General features: G+C 50.2%; 8 protein-coding genes across 8 annotated transcripts; 5 read left to right on the top strand and 3 right to left on the bottom strand.

Moving 5' to 3' along the window:
- Positions 1-624: 624 nt before the first annotated feature.
- F5J12DRAFT_826331 (atromentin synthetase) lies at positions 625-4,176 on the top strand. Its single transcript, XM_051745511.1, has 6 exons — positions 625-1,402; positions 1,453-1,589; positions 1,646-1,881; positions 1,932-2,765; positions 2,819-3,573; positions 3,629-4,176. The coding sequence occupies exons 1-6, from the start codon at positions 709-711 to the stop codon at positions 3,832-3,834; spliced, it is 2,862 nt and encodes a 953-aa protein (XP_051600899.1). The 5' UTR covers positions 625-708; the 3' UTR covers positions 3,835-4,176.
- A 329-nt stretch (positions 4,177-4,505) lies between these two features.
- Positions 4,506-6,605, bottom strand: F5J12DRAFT_905210 (transmembrane amino acid transporter protein-domain-containing protein; the record flags this gene model as incomplete). The annotated part of the gene is made up of 9 exons (XM_051748631.1): positions 4,506-4,666; positions 4,723-4,869; positions 4,931-5,216; positions 5,271-5,415; positions 5,472-5,706; positions 5,757-5,796; positions 5,845-5,939; positions 5,986-6,192; positions 6,245-6,605. 9 exons carry the CDS (start codon positions 6,603-6,605, stop codon positions 4,506-4,508), a joined length of 1,677 nt encoding a protein of 558 aa, XP_051600898.1.
- A 1,359-nt stretch (positions 6,606-7,964) lies between these two features.
- F5J12DRAFT_826307 (uncharacterized protein) lies at positions 7,965-10,012 on the top strand. The gene is given in 3 exon segments (XM_051745510.1): positions 7,965-8,410; positions 8,468-8,590; positions 8,610-10,012. The coding sequence occupies 3 exon segments, from the start codon at positions 8,165-8,167 to the stop codon at positions 9,930-9,932; spliced, it is 1,692 nt and encodes a 563-aa protein (XP_051600897.1). The 5' UTR covers positions 7,965-8,164; the 3' UTR covers positions 9,933-10,012.
- An 868-nt stretch (positions 10,013-10,880) lies between these two features.
- F5J12DRAFT_56245 (terpenoid cyclases/protein prenyltransferase alpha-alpha toroid) lies at positions 10,881-12,985 on the top strand. Its single transcript, XM_051740065.1, has 8 exons — positions 10,881-11,288; positions 11,346-11,501; positions 11,553-11,636; positions 11,688-12,202; positions 12,258-12,345; positions 12,400-12,518; positions 12,568-12,671; positions 12,725-12,985. The coding sequence occupies exons 1-8, from the start codon at positions 11,008-11,010 to the stop codon at positions 12,815-12,817; spliced, it is 1,440 nt and encodes a 479-aa protein (XP_051600896.1). The 5' UTR covers positions 10,881-11,007; the 3' UTR covers positions 12,818-12,985.
- Positions 12,986-13,194: 209 nt separating this feature from the next.
- On the bottom strand, positions 13,195-15,847 carry F5J12DRAFT_719321 (Saccharopine dehydrogenase-domain-containing protein; the record flags this gene model as incomplete). The annotated part of the gene is made up of 8 exons (XM_051741165.1): positions 13,195-13,413; positions 13,479-13,719; positions 13,768-14,207; positions 14,263-14,609; positions 14,660-15,317; positions 15,372-15,519; positions 15,574-15,754; positions 15,817-15,847. 8 exons carry the CDS (start codon positions 15,845-15,847, stop codon positions 13,195-13,197), a joined length of 2,265 nt encoding a protein of 754 aa, XP_051600895.1.
- A 569-nt stretch (positions 15,848-16,416) lies between these two features.
- Positions 16,417-18,355, top strand: F5J12DRAFT_56104 (uncharacterized protein). Its single transcript, XM_051740056.1, has 3 exons — positions 16,417-16,519; positions 16,577-17,816; positions 17,877-18,355. The coding sequence occupies exons 2-3, from the start codon at positions 16,851-16,853 to the stop codon at positions 18,144-18,146; spliced, it is 1,236 nt and encodes a 411-aa protein (XP_051600894.1). The 5' UTR covers positions 16,417-16,519; positions 16,577-16,850; the 3' UTR covers positions 18,147-18,355.
- A 5-nt stretch (positions 18,356-18,360) lies between these two features.
- F5J12DRAFT_920761 (uncharacterized protein) lies at positions 18,361-20,040 on the top strand. Its single transcript, XM_051749272.1, has 5 exons — positions 18,361-18,917; positions 18,972-19,013; positions 19,075-19,288; positions 19,352-19,735; positions 19,783-20,040. Exons 1-4 carry the CDS (start codon positions 18,394-18,396, stop codon positions 19,727-19,729), a joined length of 1,158 nt encoding a protein of 385 aa, XP_051600893.1. The 5' UTR covers positions 18,361-18,393; the 3' UTR covers positions 19,730-19,735; positions 19,783-20,040.
- Positions 20,041-20,205: 165 nt separating this feature from the next.
- On the bottom strand, positions 20,206-22,722 carry F5J12DRAFT_56198 (general substrate transporter). The gene is made up of 10 exons (XM_051740062.1): positions 22,233-22,722; positions 22,131-22,179; positions 21,906-22,075; positions 21,786-21,844; positions 21,527-21,731; positions 21,359-21,465; positions 21,022-21,309; positions 20,587-20,965; positions 20,431-20,536; positions 20,206-20,381 (listed from the first exon to the last, which is right to left on the bottom strand). Exons 1-10 carry the CDS (start codon positions 22,270-22,272, stop codon positions 20,228-20,230), a joined length of 1,557 nt encoding a protein of 518 aa, XP_051600892.1. The 5' UTR covers positions 22,273-22,722; the 3' UTR covers positions 20,206-20,227.
- Positions 22,723-23,527: the final 805 nt, after the last annotated feature.

Raw genomic sequence — 23,527 nt, 5'->3', positions numbered from 1 at the left:
ACGCTGGTACGTGGCTATTAAACAATTCCCGGTTCGGTGTTTCGAGGGATCATAGCATAATGATCTAGCCGAAAAGTACCGATATGGATTATGAAATAAATATCAGCGTCGATTAGGCTACAAAGTCTGTTGGGTTACCTCACAGATCCAAATCTATGGCTCCTATTTCGGGTAATGTTGAAACTGCACACAGCCAGCGCCGCGTTGATGATGTGCATTAACCGAGTCAGCATATCCACTCGGTCGATTTACGCCGGTGATTGTATAATACTAACAGTCCAACACTCGCTCAGTTGTTGCAGGCCACAGCCCATATGCTAAGCGGATTGCTGTCGTCCGCCTGCCAAAGGCCGCTGGAGGTCCAGCGTGGCGACCAGTCACTCCCAAGCAGTGCCACGTACCATTATCTTTTTCCCTAATGGTATTTCCAGTGATGGTTTAGTGCAGTGCTCTCACAGGCATGCGAATAAGCGGGTGTGCCATATGCCATATCCCGAAGTGCAGGCTCGTTGCCGTCATTCATCGCCTTAGGGCCAAAGTCGCTGTTTACTCGGCACTCCGTCTCCGCGGCTACCGTATGAAGACATGTTGCAAAATGCCATCCCACCTATAAAAGCTCTCGGACCTCCAAGGACGTCCGAACACAACCCATTAGACAGCCAAAGCACTTTTCCCTTTAGACGTCCCTTTATATTCATCTCTATCTCAATGGCCCCTGTCGCTGTCGCACCTGTTACCTCCACGGATATTATCCGTGACATCAAAGCCTCTGTCGCCCGTACCTCCCCTGACACGCTGCTTGATCTCCTTAGCCAGGCGGCTTCGTGTTACCCAGACCACGAACTTGGCTTCATCACTTCCTCTGCACACGACTCTTCAATTCAGACCAAGACCTTCGCCGAGTTCGCCCAGTATGCTCGTTCCCTTGCTCAGGCTATTCGTGCTTGGGGAAAGCCCACAGGCTCGGTCGTTGTCGTTTATCTGACTGAGCATGAAGAGAACATGGCCGCCGTCTGGGCTTGCCTTCTCGCCGGTCTTGTCCCTTGCCTTCAGCCTGCCCTTAGTGCCCAACAGTCCCATAAGGAGGGACACGTTGGACACGTCAAAGGTCTCTTCGGGTCCGCTACCTGGTTGACCAATGAGACTGGCGCTGAGCAACTCCTTTCCATTCCTGATATCGACATCCATTTGTTCTCTGAGCTGAAGGAATCCGCTGCTACCCAAGATACTTCGGAGTTCAAGGCACACGAGGCAAAGGTTGACGATGAAGCCATCCTATTCTTGACTTCCGGCTCTACCGGTTTCTCAAAAGCTGTCGTCCACACGCACCGGACTATCCTGGCCGCTTGCTACGCCAAGGGCGAAAACTACGGCTTGACCTCCGAAACCAAGATTCTTAACTGTAAGTATTGATTGTAATCTTCGCGGGATCATTTCTGAGATTGGACGCAGGGGTTGGGTTTGACCACGTTGCTGGATCCATCGAAATGCACCTGGCGCCTCTTTTGTACGGCGCCTCCCAACTCCACGTACATCCCTCCGCTATTCTTTCAGACCCCCTTCTCTATCTCCGATTGATCGAGGAGAAGGTTTGTTAATACGACTATTGCTTTCCACTTCCATCACTGATCGCTGTACTTAATAGTCAATTGAAATCGCTTTCGCGCCCAACTTCCTCCTAGCCAAACTCGCACGTGATCTTGAAAAGCGAACTGAGCTTTTCGGCACCTTCAGCCTCTCCTCCCTCCGCCGGATCAACAGCGGTGGTGAAGCTGTCGTCAGCAAGACCGCCCAGACGTTCGCTGCCACCTTGAAAAACCTTGCTAAAGACTTCAACTCGTCCTTCGTCATTGCTGCCGGTTTTGGTATGACCGAGACATGGTTAGTCCACGTGGGATTATTCGCTTCTGCGGTTGCTTATTATGTCCTAGTGCTGGATGCATCTACGATGGTATTGATGTGCTTGCTACGCCTCCGGCCCACGAGTTCCTTGAACTGGGTGCCCCTATTCCCGGGTGTGAGATGCGCATCGTTGACCCCGCAGACGGTGTCACCCTTCGCGCTGATGGTGAGAGCGGTGAACTCCAGGTTCGCGGTCCCATGGTGTTCGTCCGTTACTACAACAACGCCGAGGCGACCTCCTCCAGCTTCGTTGAAGGAGGCTGGTACCGTACCGGTGACATCGGTATCATCGAGAACGGCAAGATGCGTTTGAGCGGTCGTATCAAGGACACCGTCATCGTTCACGGTGTCTCATATGGTATCCCTGAGCTCGAGACTCACCTCCAGAATGTGGATGGTGTTACGCATTCCTTCCTTGCTGCTGCACCATACCGTGCCCCTGGTCAGGACACCGAGGGTTTCGTCGTCTTCTACTCCCCTACTTTCAACCTCAATGATGAGGATGCCGCAGCCAAGCTCTATGCCACCCACCGTGCTCTGCGCGACGTGTCTGTCAAGATGATCACTCTCCCGCCCCAACAAATCATCCCGATCCCTCTCGAGCAGATGGAGAAGACTACCCTCGGAAAGTTGTCAAGAGCCCGCCTACTTAAGCAGTTCAAGGAAGGCCAGCTTGCTCAGCACATCGTCCGTGCCGAAGAATTGCTCGCTGCCGCACGTGGCGCCAGCTTTGTGGCACCCACCACTGAAACGGAAAAGGCTCTGGCTGGCATCTATGCCGGCATCTTCAACAACAATGTCAGCGACGTCTCCGCAGCCGATAACTTCTTCGAGCTCGGTGGCACTTCCATCGATGTCATCAGGTACGTCTATTGTGTGCCTTGATCTAAAAATAGTTACTGAGTTTGGCACTAAGGCTCAAGCGCGAGGGCGAGGCTGCATTCGGTCTCCCTGAGATCCCGACCATTCAAATTCTCAAGCACCCTGTCCTCTCTGACTTGGCCAAATACATCGACGCTTTGTCCTCCAAGGGCGGGTTCCAGGAGGAGTATGATCCTATCGTTCCCCTGCAGCTTACCGGTACCGGTACACCGATTTTCATGGTTCACCCCGGTGTCGGTGAAGTGCTGATCTTCGTCAACCTTGCCAAATACTTCCAAAATGAGCGTCCTTTCTATGCGCTCCGTGCTCGTGGCTTCGAACCCAACCACCCCTTTTTCGGTTCCATGGACGAGATGGTTTCCAGCTATGCTGCCGCTGTTAAGCGCACTCAACCCAAGGGACCTTACGCCATTGCGGGATACTCGTATGGTGGTGTCGTCGCTTTCGAAGTTGCCAAGCGCTTGGAGGCCATGGGCGAAGAAGTCAAGTTCACCGGTCTTATTAACATTCCTCCACACATCGCAGACCGCATGCACGAGATCGACTGGACGAGCGGCATGCTCAACCTCTCATATTTCCTTGGCCTGATTACGAAGCAAGATGCTGTTGACCTTACCAATCCCTTGAGGCGTCTCTCTCGCAATGACCAACTTGAGCTTATCTGGAAGTTGTCCCCACCTGAGCGTCTTGTCGAACTCCAATTGACTCCTCAGAAGCTCGACCACTGGGTCGATATCGCCGGCTCATTGATCGAGTGTGGAAAGGAGTACAACCCATCGGGTTCAGTCCGTAAGTAACCTTTTCATTGTTTTCATCTTACTCGGGTTTACACGACCAATATCAGAATGTGTCGATGTCTTCTACGCCATCCCTCTCCGCGGCAGCAAGGCTGACTGGCTCAACAACCAGCTCAAGCCATGGGCGGGCTTCAGCCGCGGCGAGCCCTCATACACCGATGTCCCCGGACAGCACTACACCCTCATGGACTTCGACCATGTGCCGGGATTCCAAAAGATTTTCCGCTCTCGTCTCGCTGCTCGTGGGCTCTAAGCTACATGCCAGGGGGTTGTCGCACATGGGGATTTTTTTCGCAGGGTCATATACATAATGTCATTTAGGATTTGCTCTCTTATCTAGGATAGTGTCTGCGCGCTGTTTTGTCTTTAATCATGTATCTACTATGATCGCCATTACCCTTTAGATTGCCACAATACATGTACGCCATTTTATTCCAGTTTCTCTTGTCATGTGTCAAGCGCCTTGTGAATAACTCAGAAGAGCTGCAGATTGGCAACATGGTTACACTATCTGGTTACTCTGCAACCAGCATTGATTGTACTTGTGAGGCAGACAAAGGAATTTGGTTTTGCCTAGCTACGAGTAGAGTGGGTGTACATACACGTATCTAATCTTTCCTGCACCGTTTACACCCACTACACTATGGCCCTGAGCAATCACGCATCCTGTTCGAGTGATCTCCGAACTGGCCAATTGTAACCGGTTTTTAAACAAAGCCTAGCATTCCTATTTTTACTACTAACCAGTCAGCTTTTGCCCAACATTATAACGGTTCGGCGCTTCAGCCCGCAGGGGACTGCAATATCACTTCAAGTTTAGAGATACATCGTGGAAGTTAACATTACTCGTTACAGCATTGATCGATTACAGTCAAGAGAGACACGTCATCATGGTGTAATATTGGAAGGTACGCATTATGGAAACTACTGAACTGGGGATTTGCACCCAAAAGACGTCGGAGCACCACTAGTATGGAAGGCATTGACGATTGACTTAATCGCAGAGTACGCCGCTAGAACTGCTGTTGCCACGCATGCAAGCATGAGGATGAAATTCCAGAGGTTAAACAAGACGTGCTTGGACACTGAAGAGGAAGCGACGATCAGTTAAGGATCGTATGATGTCGAACAGGGAACGCACAGGCTCGTCTCCAACGAGACCAGTTCTTCCACGTGTCAACTCTAGAACTGTGTGGGTTGTTGACGTCGTAAGGTTTATCACCAGACAGAGCGGTGTTTTGCATGACAAACCCTAGGAACATGAATGGTGGGAACGTGTAGCTGAATTCTATATTTCAATAGAAAAAAAGGGTTAATTGATGATGAACACATGATGTCCCAGGACGTACGGAAGATGCAAACGGCAGCAACCAATGCGGAGATGTTGGTGAATTGTGGGATAGCGGAGCCAATGGTATATGCGAGGGCCCAGTAGACTATAACAGACACAGCAAACAGGTACTTTCCGGATTTAACAGTGAGGGGCGGAGCGCGGAACAGTTCCACGAAGATGGTGTTATAGATGACCTTCACACCAATGTTACCATACAAGGCAGCTGCGATGAGGCCAGCTGTGAGGGAAGTAGCATTGGTCGCTGTCTGAAGGCTGTAGAGGGAAATACCCTGGTTGGCAATCTAAAGGGAAGCCACGTCAGTTCGATACTTGTCATAAGGCATAAGTAATCCTACGTTGACGACGAACTGCCCTTGATACGAGTAGACGAACAGACCAAAGAACATGTAGACAGTGGTGATGAACAGCTGGGCGAAGGCCATAGCTTTCCAGAAGTCCATGGGACGACGCATCTCAGCCATAAATTCAATAAAAATCATTCTGCAAGTCAATCGTTAACCTTTGTTCGCAGGTGTATGTGACGAGAAAATACTCACGCGCCACCGTAAGAAAAGACCATCTGCATAATTCCGTTGAGTTGTTCCTCGAAGGGTTGATTATTAATGGCCAACGTCTGAACGGGACCGGGTGGAAGGCCGGACCCCTCGTAGTTCGGAGGTGTGTGTGCGACAGCACCCATAGTAATAATTAGAGTGATGATATTGAGCCATACCGCGAAGTCAGCAACCCAGCCAAACTTCCGGAGAGTTCTGATTTGTCCGAGCATCATTCCTGTCGAGAACATTCAGTTCGTGTATGGTCATCGCTCATGGAAGACGAACCACCCAGCATCCAAACCACATTGCAAACGCTGAAACAAAGCTAACATACGCATAGGTAAGTGTCTTAGGCAGCTCAATATGGTCCGACCTTGAACTTTGCCATTTGCGAAAGGCCTTGACCATTCGAGAGGATAATTAGACCGACGTTGAGTATAAGCTGCAGGCTCTGCAAGACGTTGCACACTGTACACAATTGAGAACAGTGCAATGGACAGAACACGTCGCCTACCATGTCGAAACCAGCCGCCGTAAATACGGTAGGCGAGGTCACCGAAAGATCTCAGGGGATGTTTATCTGAGTCCAGTTTCATGAACATGTACCAGAGTAACAGCCCGCTGTAGGCAGCCATAATGGCAAATGCGATGAAGCATGCAACACCCGGACCATAACCGACCTGTGAGAACGCCCATGGAGTAGTGTATGGGCCGAGAATGTCTTGGTGGAAGATCAGTCGTAGATCCTCCTGTGGAAGCAGGTTTACGCGAACCTGTAGTGATAAGGTAGAACACGCTTGCCCATGAAGCGGTTCTCAAAGCGCTCGAAGCAGCCCGATACTCTGCCTCCGAAGCGGACCCAGCGGTGTTTCCTTTCTTGTCATCTGTGAAGTTAGTGGGAATTAACTTTTGATCTCCCTTTCCCCAGAGGATGTTAGCCCAGAAACCTCGCTCCATGTCGTCCGACTTGGATTCCGCAGCTTCTTTCTCTCGCTGCTGCTTAGCAAAGTAGAGATAAGTCTCGAAATTGGGCTCTATCCCATCTGCAAGGATGGGGTGATCTGGATGAAGATCCTTCTCAGGTATGGGGACGCGAGGGTCGTGGCCTTGGATTGCCGCAGGTTTGAATGCCATAGTAGAACAAGAACGGGAGGGCGGGACAACTTCCGTGGAGCCTCCTTTATCTAGGAACGTTGGGGCGATTATGCCCACGTGCTTCTCTCCGAAACTGCCACTCTCGTTATAGGTGACCGCATGCTTCACGTAGCTATTCTCGGCATCCTCACGTATCCATACCACTTGATTGCTGGGAAACACTGAAACAAATGACTGTCAGTACCTGAACATCTGCCGCGAGTTTGATGCCGTTCACAGGGACTTGCCAATGCTGGGGTCTAAGGGGGTCTAGGCGGTAGCGGCAACTGAGAACGGAGAAACTTGAAACGCAGTGATCTATTTGCAATGAGCGAGTGAAAATAAACCATTAACCTCTCTTCAAAAATTTCAGCATCACTTCTTGAGTTCATGGAGCTCAAGGACAAGCTACCTGCATTTGCCATTCATGTGACCATGCAGTTTACCACTCACCTAGGCTGTCATACCCCGCATGGTGTACTATCATTCTGCATTATTACAGGCGGGATCAATCGTCCTGTAACGTCCACCAAGCTATTTTTACTCTCCCCTGTAGAGTAAATGAGTTAGGTAAGCCCCCGCACGAAACTCACACGGCCACCGAGAACGCGTGTGCAGCGACATGTCCCACGCGGTCGCCACCGTTGCCAACGCCGGTTCATAGAAGGGCCATGCCGGAGACATACCTACATGGATTGAGGTTGGGAATGAAGAGAGCAGGGGATCGCCCCTTTACCGGAGGACAAACGAAGTCTGTAAACGCTGAATCCACGCTCGCCTCGTGCAGCACCTCGTAACGGACACACGATTTCGAACCCATGTTCTTATCAAATGTTATGCAGCGTCAAAAATATCGAGCTTCAGCCCAATGCTCTCACGGTATTTCAGTGAAGTGAGTAACTCACTAGGCAGGTGGGAGAAACGCGTAAACAGTTAAACACTTGTCGATGAGTAGCTGGGAATAATCCCTGCTGACTCCTAGCTTGAGTGCACTGACGCAGTTGACACTACGGCATGAAGTGCAGTAGCTCGAACAGCTACAGATGACCTGGCAACCACCGTCAATTTTCATGCCCCGTCATGCTGGTAATAGTAGGTGAACAACTCCTCTGCATGAAGAACAGAACTAAGGCAGGCCCAGGGGCGCCAACACAATCTGACTCATTATAATTCCTGTTGGCCCCTATAAATAAGCGTGTGTGGCTGCAACACGTAGCCCGCCATGCTTCCCAAGGATAGGACGTGGTATTAATTAGTATGGCAAAAAATTGGATCTACCTCTGCACGTCCAAAATGCTGTACATGAGTCACTGCTACACGTACGCGATGCAGGAACACAGCTTAGCATATGCAAGCAAAGTCCCACTAGTGGGTAATGCGATTAGTACGCGAGTGAGACAGCGACCGACGGCGCGTCTGCCAAATCCATTGAGCTCTACATTGGTCGACCGCTGGTGGGAACCCCAACTCAGTGGCTTACACGCCACCCACCATAACTTCCACACAACGCAGTTATTGGCGACTGTCATACCGCGCAGCCCGACAGCGATCCCACTGTCATGACTACGACCGACGCCCTCGTATCTACTGGAGAGCCGCTGCTAGTTGCCAGCCGGATCTTTCACATTCCTGAGCTGCTTCACCTCATATTCAGTTTTCTGGACAAGAAGTCGAACGTGTCAAGCGCTTGTGTCTGCAAGTTTTGGTCAGACATTGCCCTGGATGCCGTCTGGAGGGAGGTAGACGATCTGATTCAGTTGCTCTCTATACTCAATCCCGTTTTCATGAGCGTGGCTGGCGCATACGTGAGTTGTGGCATCCCTTAGGAGTACCTCGTTCGCTGAAATTAGCCCATCACACAGCAATTCGAGGATATCCCAGGGGTATCGGATTGGAGCAGGTTCCACAAATATGCGCGTCGCGTTCGATGTCTGCGTTTCGATTCCAGTTCCATAGAAGGCGAGGTGGAAGTTGTGCTTGACGACGTTGCCAGGACAAGAACAGTCTTTCGAAATACTTCCCAACTTGCGTGAACTGGTATGGACGTGTCGCGCTCTCAGCGACTTACAACGCTGCCTCTTGTTCCTGCATGGCCGGCTCAAGTATCTCACCGTGTCCCTTTGGTCGCATCTTGGAGAACCTGGCCCTCTTCTCACCGATATCTGCGCTCGAGCACCTAATCTCCATACGCTGAAACTGCACATCAAGGACCCCAACATGCAGATGTTAGGCCAGATACAAGTCGTCGTCCGAAACTTACATCACCTTAGGAAGATAGTACTTCCGGAATTTCGTTTCACCTCTGAAGTAATCCAGGAACTTTCACGCATGCCGAACCTTGGCGTTATCGAGTTCCAGCACGATCTAGCAATGGGTGCTGGTAATCCCAAGAACGTAGAACGCTTTGTTCCGGTCCTCACAGCTGGTGCCTTCCCTGCCCTCTACGATCTCAACCTGACCGCTGGGATTGATGATTTGGAGAAGTTTTTCCAAAGCTCTTTCGCTCCCATCAACATCACCACACTCTACGTTAACTCATATGCGAAACACAGTCCTGCCGAAGTACGATCGTTTCTCCTAACCCTCTCGCAAGAATGCAAGCATCTTTCCCGTTTGCATGTCATCCTACTCGACAAAGATATCAATCAAACCACGTGTATCGAGGACGAACAGCTGTCCCTTTGCACTCTGCAGCCTCTGTTCTCCATTCCTAATTTAACGTGGTTCGAGGTGATTCATAAGTACCCACTCAGAATAACGCAAAACGAAATCGAGGAGCTTGCAAGTCGGTTGCCGTCGCTCGAAGCCTTGGAACTCAATCCAGAGCCGCTTCTCACTAGTAAATCCACTCTTGATCTCGAAGCCCTCCTTCCCTTTGCAAATCACTGCCCAAAGCTACGTTATCTCGGTCTCTTCATGCGTGCAACAGGGTTTGAAGTACCCCTGGCGCGTGCCTCATTCAAGCCTTTCCACGCTCTTCAGGTTCTGAACGTCGGAACATCCAAGGTCGAGAGTCCGAAAGCCGTTGCTGCGTTTTTGAGTCTCTTCTTTCCGCCGTGGTGCAGGTTACAGTTCGGTATAACGTGGACGGGCAGAGGTACCATGGAACATCGTTCTCTCGATCTAAACATTTTATTGGAGTTGTCCCAAGGGGTGGATCCATGGGAAGAAATAAGTACGCTGCTACCTGCCTTAATTCAGGTCAGAAGGGAGGAGTGGGAGAGAACGAGAGCCTTGAAGGAGGAGGTGGAGGATCTTCGGATTCGAACTCGTCTTGTTAGGGATACGGCAGGTAGGGTGCCACGGGACTCATGCGTAGTTAGCTGAGAACTGCAATTTCGCCCTTGTATTAGTACCACTCACCAGAATCCAAACGCACGTGTTTGTATTTGCATAGCCAGCTGGTGGATGTATTGCTTGTTGTCTATTTCATTTGCAGTGTCGACAGGACCCGTGATTGTTAACCTCTTTGCAGTAACACATTCACTACCGTGATTCGATGCCGAGCTAACGTGTCTCACTAGCACTATTGAACACAGATCAAGCCTGAGGTGCCCTGGTTCGACGAAGGCAAAGAACTCAATTCCTCAGGCAAGTCTTTGAGCTTCGTGCCGCAGGGCCTTGTAGTGGAACGAAAGACTGTCCATGCCAACTGGACGTCCACTTAACAAGGAATTGAAAACCCCCTCTCGGGTTGTCGTATGCTCTTAGTGACCATGCCGGGTCACTCTTAGACCTTTCCTCCTCCTGTGCGCACCGCTGGCGAATTCTTTCCGATAGTCATGATACAAGAGCTCCTGTGAAGTTTCTTTCTCCCAAGACGGTCCCTATCTTCATGACCGGAAGTTTCAGTTGCGCATGTAATTTTCCCCGCCCAAGATATGCCCCCCAGAACATCTGTATATCGATGGGATATGCTGCAAAAGTGATGTTCTGACCTTCACAGACCTCAATATTCTCGAGTTCTTGTTCGCCTTGCCGATGTTATGACCTCGGAAATCTCATCCTCACTTGAACACTCCCCTCCAACCACTCTGGTGATGCACAAGTTCAAAACCTGAGAACAATATTTTCCATCTTCCACTTCTCGAGATGTTCAAGCTCGAGGTCAACGACAGGGGTCATTTCTCGTGGGCGATTGTGGCGCTGATACTGATCTCCATTGATAAGTAACCAAGGCTCTATGTAAAGCCCGTCAATCGCAGCGGGGTCCTAGAGATGAAACGCGAAATGTGTGATATCACCACAGTATTGTAGTTACCTCTCTTGCTACATGTTGTAGTATATATGTAGTCAAAGTTGCCGTCAGCGTCCGAGACAGTAAAGAGTTTGGTTTCACATCCATTGTAACGTCTTCACAGTCACGTATCGCCCATCTACAAGGCCAGCAGTATCCGTTCAGATGGCCTACCCACGACGATCTCCAGATGACCACTACGTTACTGATACCTCCGATTTGCAGTCAGAGACAGAATCAATCCTTCACAAGCATCTACCAACGAACCCAGAGTCTCCGCCCCCGCTGCAGAGAAACCAGCACCTTCAGTTTCTCGTCAAGAGCCTTGTGCAGGGATTCCCATCGCGTTACACCAGTCAAGATGCCAGCCAGCCTTGGCTCCTCTTCTGGACTTTACAAAGCTTCAGCGTGTTAGGTGTTGCTTTGGATCCTGACAACAAGCAGAAGTGCGGGCTCATCTTGTCGACGGGCTCGTATGCGTCCTAAGGGTCGTCTGTTTGTAGGGCCATCGATACTATCATGACATGGCAGCACCCTGATGGTGGGTTCGGTGGTGGTCCTGGTCAGCAAGCACATCTACTACCGACCTACGCGTCGGTGTGTGCACTCGCCATCGTTGGGCGACCCGGGCCAGGAGGCGGTTGGGATCAGATCAATAGGTGAGCCCTCGACATTGCTTATGCCTTAGATTGGGGAGATAATCTACTTAGGGAGAAGACGAACGAGTTCTTTATGTCCCTGAAGCAGCCGGATGGATCTTTCCTTGTTTCTCATGATGCTGAAGTTGATGTCCGGTACGTACGCTACTAGAGTATCTTACCATTAACTTATGCATGCCATTACAGAGGGATATACTGTCTGCTCGTGGTAGCTCATCTCCTGGATATACTAACACCTGAACTTCTGGATGGTACACCAGCTTTCATCGCATCTTGTCAAACCTATGAAGGTGGATTCTCCTGTGCATCACAACCATACTTCAGCGCCGAGGCAGATGAATTAACGATAGTGCTCGATGCTATTCGTCCGCCTCTAGGTGAGGCGCACGGCGGATACACGTTCTGCGCACTCGCCTCGTGGCTAATGCTCCAGCCATACCTGAAATTGCACGGACGAACGGAACCGCAGCCAACCATCAATTACCGCAAATTGATGCGGTGGCTCGTGCACTTGCAAGGAAATGAAATTGAACTTGGTGGATTCCGCGGCCGCACGAACAAGCTGGTAGATGGTTGTTACTCGTGGTGGGTCGGTGGTTGTTTTGCCCTCCTTGCATCCCAAGGAATAGGTGGCGGTTATGGTAGGGATGTTGAGCCGTCTACTGAAGCACATGACGAGGGAGATTGGGACGACGTTGATGGTAAGATTGATATCAGCCCAGGCATTCCATTACTAAGATCCTACACCTGATGCAGAGTCAGTATGGAGCAAACTTTGGTTACAGAGATACATTTTATGTGCTGCTCAGCACCCATCTGGAGGCTTGAGGGACAAACCTCCCAAGTATGCCTGTCCGATATCGAGATCGCAACTCTTAGCCGACTGATACCATTTCAGGGCTGCGGACTCTTACCACACCTTGTACTGTCTGGTCGGTCTTTCGATAGCTCAGCATAACGTATATCCTTCGCCAGCGAGGCGAGCCCACATTGCTGCACAGTGGCAATCTCCGTCAGGTTCGTTGACCTGTGGCCGTACAATACCTACTACTGAGTCGCATGCAAGGTTATGCAAATGAAGAGTTCCGTAAGGCATCCTTCTTGGAGGTTCTTTCCTGGGCCGAAGAGGAGGGTGGATCGCACGTGTTGGGCGGCTTGGCGAACAGGGTGGTGCGTATGGTTTGGCCTGAAAGTTGGCACGATTCATGACTAAGTTTTCCCAGAATGCGACTCATCCTATCTTCACCCTCACAATGACGCACACAGAGGCCTTTATGTCACATTTCTACGATCAAGCGATCTCGAGGAGCAAGTAGACACTTGCGTGTAATGTGGGAAAGGGGTAACGATGCGTATGATTCCAGCAGTACACAGAGTGTAAATTACATCGTCTTCTTCGGGTTTCAGGCTGCAGCTTCCATTCAAGTTAATAACCGCCACCAAACATTACTCAGCGCTCATTCTTGTTTCGTTGGATTGTCTAGCAGACTGCGCGCGCGCGCATACTGCGAAGTCGTGTTTCCTAGAGGTTCTTGGTGCAATTCTGTTCTCTCCTTGGCCTTCAAGCCAGATCGAGAGGCCTCCACGGTAACTGCTAATAACACACATATTTATTTGACAGGTAGTCACAGTTAGTCCGAGGTCATTTCTATTCCAAGTCGTTCTTCACTTCATGGGAATTCCGTTGGTTTGATCACAGTACTCGCTCTACAAGACCCAATCCTTCACTCTCTAAAATGGCTCTGATCGGCTCACAGATCTCCTTCGTGTATGGCGCGAGAACTCCGGGCGTGTTAATGACACCATCCAGCACCAGCTGGGTAGCAATACCGCAAGGAACACCAACTGTGACAGCCATAGCAGAGTGTCCGCCCGGGCTGCCGTACTTCTCCAGCGTCGAAGTAAGAATTTGCTGGCAGGGCGGCAAATTAGACTTATCCCACGCGGGCATTCATACTCGCGATATATAGTACCCACCTGATTTCCATCCTGCCACTCCACCACGAACTTGTGCTGCAGCATGACGAGGTCACGTTCGCCGGGTTCGTACTTCATCAGCGTTTCCAGCTGTGCACAAAGCGTATCCAGCAAGTTCTTTCCCCTCGGCTTGACGTTCTCCGAAGAGAATAGCCCGATCCAGCGGAAGCCAGATATGATCCGGGTACTTTCACTCTCGTTCGGGAACTTGCAAACAGTCTTGATATGAGCAACGAGGGTCCTATGCGGTTAAATTAGCAACTGATGATCCGCAGTAAATCTGATTTACCTTTCAGAGGCATCATTAGCGCCGATTGCCCTCTGGGTCACCTCAGCCCACGTGAGATCTTCTGTTAGCCACGCCTTCTCGGTAGCATCGAGCCAACCCAGATCGACCAGCGCCTTGATGAACTCTGGGAATCCTTGGTATCTCAGTGTACCGCGAACAATTGTTTCGGCCTCTGGGATGTTGTAAAACTCCCGGAACGGCACCGAGTTGCGGTTAGGGTATGCAACGAAAGCATATGCGGGAGAGATGAAGTAAGGGTTGGCATATCCCATGAGGTCGCTACCCGTAATGTCGACCTGCTTCCCTTCTGAAAGATAAGACGCCGAGTTCAAAAGAGCGAGAAGAACACCGCGGGATGACCAAGAAAACTTGTATCCCAGCGGATTCTCTGAGCATTCAGGTGCGGGAAGACCACCACAGTATGATAAGAACTGCTTGATCTGTTCGGTTTTGATTACTACGTCGCCCGAGAAGAGGCAGCTCCGGACTCCATACCTTTCCACCTTTCTCATGGACCTCTGAAATAGTCTTGACAGCGTACAGGTGATCGATACCGGGATCTAGACCGATCTCATTCATGACTACTATTCCGGCCTTCTTAGCTTGCTCATCAAGCTCTCTCATTGCCGGAGAGACATAGCTAGTCGTCACAACATGAGTTTTGCCTTTGATCGCGGACTTGATGACTGCAGCATGGTAAGTGTAAGGAATCAAAGAGATAACCAGATCATGCGCAGCGACCTGCGCGTCAAGAGCTTCCGTCGAATTGACGTCCAATGAGATGGCTGTCGCATTCGGAAGGCCATCGGCGAGCGCTGTGGCATTGCTAAGCGTTCGGCACGCTGAGACAATCATTAGTTCACGTAAACAACTACGGTTCCCGAAAACTTACCGATAGTCAATTCGTTGATCGGATCACGTGCGACGTATTCCGCACATGGTCTCGCGACAAAGCCGGATCCTAGAAGAAGGATTTTACGGGTCTTCTTTCCCTCTTCGGGGACTTTCGCAGCTGCAGCCGCTCTCCCAAACAAGGGGCGGAGATCCCTTCCTTCGGCGAGAATAGTGTGGGCAAATTCGGGGAGGACGAAGGCACAGCGATGGATATTTTCATTGTAGTATCGGGTCCCGGGTACCTTGCGCAGTGGCTCTCTAAGGTTCCTTGATGGGTCCTTAGAGCACACCATAAATCCGATTTGACCCGAAGGGTAAGTTGGTATCGTCGTGTACGCGTATTGGGCAACGGGGAATATTTCGGAGGTCATATTGCGCAGCTGCAAAATGAGCGGGAGGTGCAACCACAGACACTCTCCCTGAGTGGAAATGTGGCCACCAGGTGTAAGGGCGTCATGCAAGAGCTGAAAGTACGGTTTTTGGAAGAGGGATTCCGCGGGACCCACAGGGTCGGAGGAGTCCGTGATGATGACATCGTATGTTGCTTCGTTATCGGCGAGGAACTTGAAGCCGTCACCGACGAACACCCTGACCTTTGGAGATTCCAAAAGGGCAGACATGTGAGGAAGGTATGTCTTTGACACCCTTATAACTGCCTGACACAAGATGAGCTATATCATTCACTGATTCACCATTGTACGAGGGCGTACCTCGTCTATGTCGCAAAGAACGACTTCTTCGACACTTTCATGCTTCAACACCTCCCGAACAACGCCTCCGTCCCCGCCACCAATGACCAGCACTCTTTTGGGGTTCGGGTGGCTTGCCAGAGGAAGATGAGCAATCATCTCCTGGTACCTGTGTGCTTTATTACAGAACACTCTCCAGTTTCTCAGAAGGATTGTAACTTACGAGAATTCATCGCGTTCGGTGCACTGGATAACACCATCCAACACCAAGACGTTGCCGTAGGTCTCTGATTCAAAGACCAGTACATCTTGATAGAGCGATTTCTCCACATGCAGAATTTTGTTGACTTTGAGTGTCATTGCCTGGCCAGGCCATTGAGAGGAGATCTCCCGGAACCAGCCATCTGTTCAGGGATGAGTCGTTTGCGGCGATTGCCAACGGTGTCAGTTGCGAATGCAAACGTACCTTGGATAGAGGGATGAGACAGAGGTGCCATTTTTTTGTGTGAGGAATGATCTGGCGTTGCAGTGACAGACAAACTTGTATCGGCGATATCCTCCAGACGGATGGAGTTTTTTAGCGCAATCTTATCTGAAAGAGATCTAATCAAGACATGTACCCATCAGTACCCTGCACAGCCCTTGGGTCTGCGGCGCCTGCATTGTTTACCCCCACCCATCATTAGGTCTAGTAGCAACATTGTATTCTGTGCTGAAACAAAGACCGAGTCTCGACCTCTTTCGACACATCGGGTTGACACCACATCAGTAAGCAAATAGATGATTTAAACCTGTCACTGCCTGGTCGCGACCGTGATTCCACCGTTCCCTGTCCCCCTGATGCATCCTAAGACATATGACAGCACTCGAGGGTACCAGGCTATTACATAAACACGTAGTTAGAACATTGGAGAGAGCACGAATTGCGGCCGGTTCCAATGTCCTCTAATACATGTTTTCTGAGCTGCTGAAGGGATGCGGGAACCGACTGACGTCGGCGAGGGTGCCGAGACTGTCGGAGTTGGTGGACAATGAGCGGAGTGCCACCTTTCTTGACTCAGCGAGTGTCCGCAACTTAGCAAAGTCCATCTTACCGCTCATGCGGAGCACGCCAGGTTGATCAGCCATCATATCCATATATGATATCAAAGAACTCCCCGCCGTATTAGGTACGGATATCCGCTGTTATGCCAGATGGCAGCTCAGTTTTTTCTTTTCTTTTTCAGACAGCAACTGTTTATGTTGTCTGGTGGCTGGTTGCTGCTATCGCCCTGACCTGAGAAGTTACTGCGGCAAGGCTCATTGACTTGCGGTTATCATCGACGTTGATTTAGGTGGAGTTTATTCAAAGGTGTCTTTGTATCTTCTACCGATCCGAGCCACGCGTCCGGATGCATTTCTCCTTTCATAGCACCGCCTTCCTTGTTCACCAAAGTATTCGGTGGACGCCCTCACGTCTTTACGACGACCACCCACTCCATTTTGTAGGCCTCTCCCTCCATGACCCAGAGGAACAGTCTCAGCGACGTCTGCGACGTCTATATTTCGCGCCGCAAGAACGATCAGTCCAGCACTGGGCGTGGTCTGATATCTGACCTCCGGTCGTCGTGGGGTCACCTTTTGCTCTCTCGCCCAGACCAGAATGGCCCCCGACTACCACTTCCCGAGCCCGGATGTGGTAGCTCCCCGAACACAGTAACATTGCCAAAGTTCTCGAGATATGGACAGTCTCTCCGCATCCCTCGCCCACGGAACGCCTTTATTCTCTTCCGCTGCGATTTTGTTCACCAAAGAAAATTGAACCCGACAGAAAACGAAGATAACAACATCTCTCGCGTGGCCGGGCAGCGCTGGAGCCAAATGACATTATTACAAAAGCAGCCATGGTTAAGGATGGCTCAGAACGAAAGAGAACGTCATGCATTCTTGTATCCCAACTACAAATATACGCCGAACCCCCTCAACTTTAAGCTAAGAAAGACAAAGATTAGAGGATATAATCCCCATCTTCCTAAAGCAGTGGAATCTTCTGCCTTGGGTCCAACGCTTCTCGCTAATTCCCAACCTCAACCACGACTTACTCGCACCAACGAGCAAATAAATTCGCATCCCCTCGACACTCGTCGACACCCTCACCCTCCTGAAAGACGTCCATCTTCGTGCCCACCCATTGGAGCTACACCCGTCCCAGATCTACGAGCCTTAGAATCGTGGCTACCGCCGTTGGTTTCGCAAGACGATCTCCGCCGTCGTCCCAGTCAAACTGTCATGTATCAGTCCACGCCCACCCTTAATACCATTGAACCGACGTCCAATGATCATCTTCCCCTCCTACAGAAGAACGATTCTTGGTTGGGTGTTCCACAGCCTTACCCATGGGGGCTTGCTGGGAACGAGCAGCTCATCCAGCATAACCCTGTTGACTCTGAATTTCCTGTTGCATCTGCACCGATGGACAGTGACCCGGTATGCGTTCACTTTTCTATCCGAAGATATATCTTAACGGGCTTTTGTTACCGTAAACAGACTTGCGCAGCTTTTTCGAAGCAACTCGACGCCCTGAGCGACATAGAATTTCTCAGTCTGGAACCCACCTTCGTCGACCCCTTCCGGTTTTCCCTAGAACCCACCGACTGCTATCCTTTCCAGGCCTCCAACATACCACCTTTTCTCACATGTGCTGATCTGGGACTCCCCAGCAGTACGCTATCCCCTCCGAGTGGTCCTTCTTTGTTGTCCGAGCGACGTGGGGGTTTTTCCATTCCCTCCCCATCGACCTTCGTTGAAGACGGATAAGTGTACGGGTGTACGTTCACTTTAGAAGTATTGTCATAACGATGGACGCACGCTGCACGCTAGCATTGTGATACTGTAAGTCATTGTAGCACCAATACAATATTCCCCTATAGCACCTGCATGTTGGTACCTTATGCATTTTTACACACACATTAGCTGAAGTCATCATATGCACATGCTCATTGGGACTAGGTTTTTATCGAGTCTGTTTATGCTTGTAAGATTGTAGCACTCCTGTCGGCCTCATATGCTTCCGACGCTAACCATCCGAACACACACTCGACTTGCCTTACAGGCCAACACCTTCAGGACATTTGGAGGAAACCGTGCAGTCAGTACCACATCATCACAGCGTGGAATGGGCAAGAACAACAAGAAAAAGAGCAGTCTTCCAGACGAGAAGCACCTTCTTCTACCGCTTCACAGCACTACAGCGACCACACCCGTCGTAGACACGCATACCCATCTTTTGGCAACGTATTCATGGTACAGGAGCAAGTATAGTACGGCAAAGTTCAACGATATCTACGAGTTCGTTCGCGGCCTCTATGTCGGCCGGAACGTCAAGGCGATCGTGGATGTGTGGTGCGAGCCGCCTGTGCCACGCATCTGGAAGGAACTGGCAGATTCAGCGATATCGTCTCAGGATCGTGCGGCAAAGTGGGGAGGTGTGGACTACTGGTTTGTGATGGGTGAGTTCCTCTGTCGTATCACTGGGTGGGGGTCGAGATCCCTGGCTAACGACTCGTTCCATCTGTCAGGGGTACATCCGTACGCTGCCTTTCACCGATTTGTGTACAGCAGGGTCTGATCGACTTTTTGCAGTCACGAAGCAAAGCATTACAATGACGAGGTGGAAAAGACTCTGTGAGTGAAGGGAATACCATATCATGACTGTCAAGAAGGTGCTCAAGTTCATCTTCGTTAGTATAGAAGCCATGGGACATCCTCGGTGCGTTGGTTGGGGAGAAATAGGACTCGACTACCATTACGACCACTCGCCACGTCAACTTCAACAGCAGATATTTACTAGACAACTACGAAAAGCGGTTGCACTAAAAAAGCCTCTTACAATACACACGAGAGAGGCCGAAGAAGACACAGAACGCATACTGAAGGCAGAAGTACCGGTCGATCATCCTGTGCGTCGTCAGCCGTCCATCAACTTTGAAATTTGCCGATAGCTGATGTTTGGGTATCAAAAGATCCATATCCATTGTTTTACCGATTCCCCAGAGTTAGCGCAACGACTACTAGACCACTTCCCCAACCTGCATATTGGTGTCACCGGCGTCATCTCGTATTCCACTAATCTTAATACCTCCGCCACTGTGCGACATATGGCCTCGCGGCCGGAGGGACCGCGATTCCTTCTAGAGACAGATGCGCCGTACATGGTCCCTGCTAACATCTATGACTCGCTGTCAGATGTCAAGGGACGACTCCCGCTTTGTCATACTGCTATGATCCCATGGGTGGCGGATTTTGCCGCTGCCAGTGGGGTGGACGGATGGGACACAACTAGGATTATGCAGCGCGCCAACGAGAACGCTTGCAAAGTGTATGGCATAACGATTAGTTAATTCATTGTACGTCCACAATTTGGACAACTTGAGGTTTTACTGAAAGACTGCAGGATGAGCTTATATATGGAAAATCGTGGAGGTAAAAGCGACATCGATTGTATGGCGACCCCGGAAAGATGAAGGAAGAGTTAACAAGTACGAAGAGCACGGGAGCTGAAGTGCTCGAGCGCACCGACAATGTCTTAGAAAGCCGAGGAAAGGTGGTTCGGAATGAGCTACATAACCTGCCGCCTTCTGGTCTTGTAGATATAAGACTGCACCTGGTTCGGTATATTACCCCGGCCAATGGTCCAGATTCAACATCGGAGCATCATCATTCTCAGGTCGTAAAGCTTGAGTTGCACGTGCCTCATCTACGCTGCATCTCAAATTCACGGTCTCTGTGCTGGGAGCTCGAACACACTCGAATGCCTTCAACAGGACCAAGAAACAGGCTCAGACTATATGATTAAGTGACGTAGAGAATCGTTAAGTGGATAGCATTCCCGCCGCTTGTTACACCTTCTGATCGGCGGACCCGGAATTGTGGGTACCATGGTCTAGTTCTTGTTGTTGCCTTTCAATGAACGCTTCACGTACTTCAAGGCTGACGGCACCAAAGATAATGTCCATTTCTTCCAAGCTGCGCCCCTTGGTTTCCGGAAGGAAGCTACAGGAATGGTTAGTGGAGGGAAGGACGACAAGATAATCGACTTCACAGTGAAAAAGTGACTATGCCGCCAATGTTTATTGCGCCAAACATGAAGAAGAGTTTGTAACCCAGGTCCGCGACTAACGTAGGTGTCACCTTAGAGACAACGAAGTCTGCCACACGTATCAGCATTGAGACGTATCTAGACAAATTAAGCACGTACTGAATAGCCATTGTGTTCCAGAGGCAACTGCCAGACCATAATGCCGCGTACGAGTGGGAAATATATCCGACACGTACACCCATGGAATGGGACCCACACCCATTGAATAGAAGCACACAAAAATGTAAAGCATAACAGCCATTGCCTTAGATGCTGGTGGTGGCGGTTGTCCAGCCTGAATTTCGTCCACAGGGTGGGTCTTGAGGATTGCACCGACTATGAAAAACATGATACCCATTCCAACCGCTGAGATAAACAAGGATATCTTGCGACCGAGAGAGTCGACGAAGAAAAAAATGAAAACAGTAGTGGCCAATACTTTGACAACTCCATAGATGCCAGAAGCGAGAAGGGAGTTCGTTGTTCCTGTAAAACCAATCTTATGCTTCCCGTGAGTCGACGAGATCGTGACATGCATACTAAGGAGTATCTCACCGAGGTAAAGATCTGAGGGGCATAGTAACCAACGGAATTCTGTCCACTCCATTGCTGGCATACGAAGATGGCGAAGGCTATAACAAAGCGAATAGAGTTTCCATATCCGAAAAACGCTTCTCTGAGACCGAGGCCCTTGCGAGCTTCCTGTTCCTCTCGAATTGTTGCTTTAATCTCTACCATTTCTTGTTGTATGGCTGGGGAGTCAGGTTGCTCTTTACGGAAGTAGGCGAGATTTCCAATCGCCTCTTGGACACGACCCTTGGAAGCCAGCCAACGTGGTGATTCCTGTGCTTCGTCAGTTTATTTCTGGAGAGTCCTTCCAAGCTCGGGGTACCTTGACCGTAAGTAGTCCCAGAGACATTAAACCGGCGGGAACAAGTTGCAATCCAAAAGGAACTCTCCAAACCATATCGCTATTTGCCAGATGGAGTCCAACCCCAACTGTGGGAGAAACAACAAAGTTAGCGTCGGGGGTACCCAAGAGAAACGGGAAAATACTCACGATTAACAAAGTACGAAATCATGACGCCAATAGCAATCATGAGCTGGAATAGACCAGTCATACGACCACGTACACGCTTTGGGGAGCACTCCGACACATAAGCAGGCGCAACTGCCGAGATACCACCTATCCCAACACCGGATACAACACGACCTCCATATATGTACCCAATTCCTCTGCTGCCCCCTGCTACCGTGGTGAGCACCTATGAGTATCAGTCACACGGGGATATAGTTTCTAAATTGTGTAAGATGCTCACAGCTCCTACTAAAAACACGACTGTGAATGCGACAAGCGTCCACCGACGTCCAAGCCAAGCTGTTACGGTTAAGAAGAGATGGATCAAACTTTTGAGGACACAGAAGCCACAATCATGTACCAGAAATTGGTGCGCTCCCTAGAGCGCCGAAGAAAGCCCCCGCCTGTAATACCGAGACTACATTGGAAGAGACTTCCGTATCTTTGCCCTTGTCAACCGTTCCATTCGGGTTCACGAGGCCAAAGTGTGTTTCAAAGTAAGGTTGTGAAACTACGCCCCCGGCGATACCACTGGTAGCGTATCAGAACTAACCCACCATCATTGAACGCGAACACTATAGCTCACCTGTCGTAACCGAACAAGAAAGCACCCCAGTACACGACAAAAGCCAGCCCTGAGCGATATTCAGGGAAAACGTGAGGTCAGCGTGGATACTACAGAGCTTACAGTAAACCCTGATGTTCTTGAAGTTATCGCCCTCCAGCATGATGGTAGACGCCTGGAGAGGGAGAAGCGTGAGGTATTAAGTATAGCAGAGCGGCTTCCGGGAGAAGCGTCCGGCGGATTTATTTGACCTCCAGATGAACGTCAGGGTGATACCCTGTTAAAAGGCGTTTGCTCCAGCCAGGGACACACTTCACACAAAGTGGAAGTTCAGGTCGACTGAGGTTCAGTTGACCCACCAGATGACAAAGAATATGCCACGTCCGTACAACTGCTTGTCACATCGAAGATGAGAGATGCGGATGACTGGTCCCGCGGGATCAATGACGGTGTTAGTCAAATGCTTCTCCACGGCCCTTTATTTGTTCAGGTTATAACTAAATCAAATATCAACGTATCTGCTTTAGTAGTGGGACCTTGGAATACCGCTTGAGGAACTTGATCACGATGAAGTAGTATATTCCGCCATTCGGTTGGCTACATACCATGATGTGCAGACGTCGATGGACGCGGCCTACGGGTCACGGATGAATCCATGAGCAGTGAGAGGCAGACTCACCGGTACAGCTGGTAACCGGCCGTGAGTGACAGCCAAGGGTGGGTATCCCAATGGACAATCACGATACACTACTACTCATCTTGGAAGTGCATTATGTAGAATCGTGGTGCATGTGCACAGATACATAGCTTAATAGTCGATAAAACACTTGTGATGTCCCAATGAGGATGGCAGCAAGTAAACACCCTGTGAGAAGCATCATCAAAAATGAGAATGGTAATGCGGCAGCTAGGCCAGGCCTCCAGAGAAGAATGGGAGAAAAGAATACCATATGACATTGTGTCTACAGAAAGGGGAAAAACGCAAATGCATGGTGAAACACGTAGTCGAAACAAACAGAAAAACTTGACCGTGGCTGAACGTCGCTATGCAGAGATATACATACATGGTCAAAACGGGCCACGGGGTTGGTGTGTAGGTATCTAGGAGAGCCTGCATTTCCTCGATACGATCGTTTAGACGAGCGTGGATGGAGAGCTTTAATAAGTCAGAAGCATGTCCATTCGTGCCGAGAAGGTGTGGTGGCGCGTAGCACATAGAACCAAACTTGGTGGGAGCGACCGGTACTGGCTGCCCTCGCGATGGTGGCCGATGTTGAGTCGCCGGATGCCAAAACCAGGATAAGTAGAGGCTCAGACCATATAATTGGGTAACGTGGAGTCGTAGTGAGATGGCATTCCCGCTGCGTTCTACATCTTCTGATTAGTTTCCTTTGCCGATACCCGGTCGTAGATTTCAT

This window comes from Pisolithus orientalis, assembly GCF_024613125.1.
Source record: "Pisolithus orientalis strain OTSU chromosome Unknown F5J12scaffold_11, whole genome shotgun sequence".
Taxonomy (NCBI): Eukaryota; Fungi; Basidiomycota; class Agaricomycetes; order Boletales; family Pisolithaceae; genus Pisolithus; species Pisolithus orientalis.
Note: the sequence above shows the minus strand (reverse complement) of the source record. Positions and strands in the feature narration are given on the sequence as shown.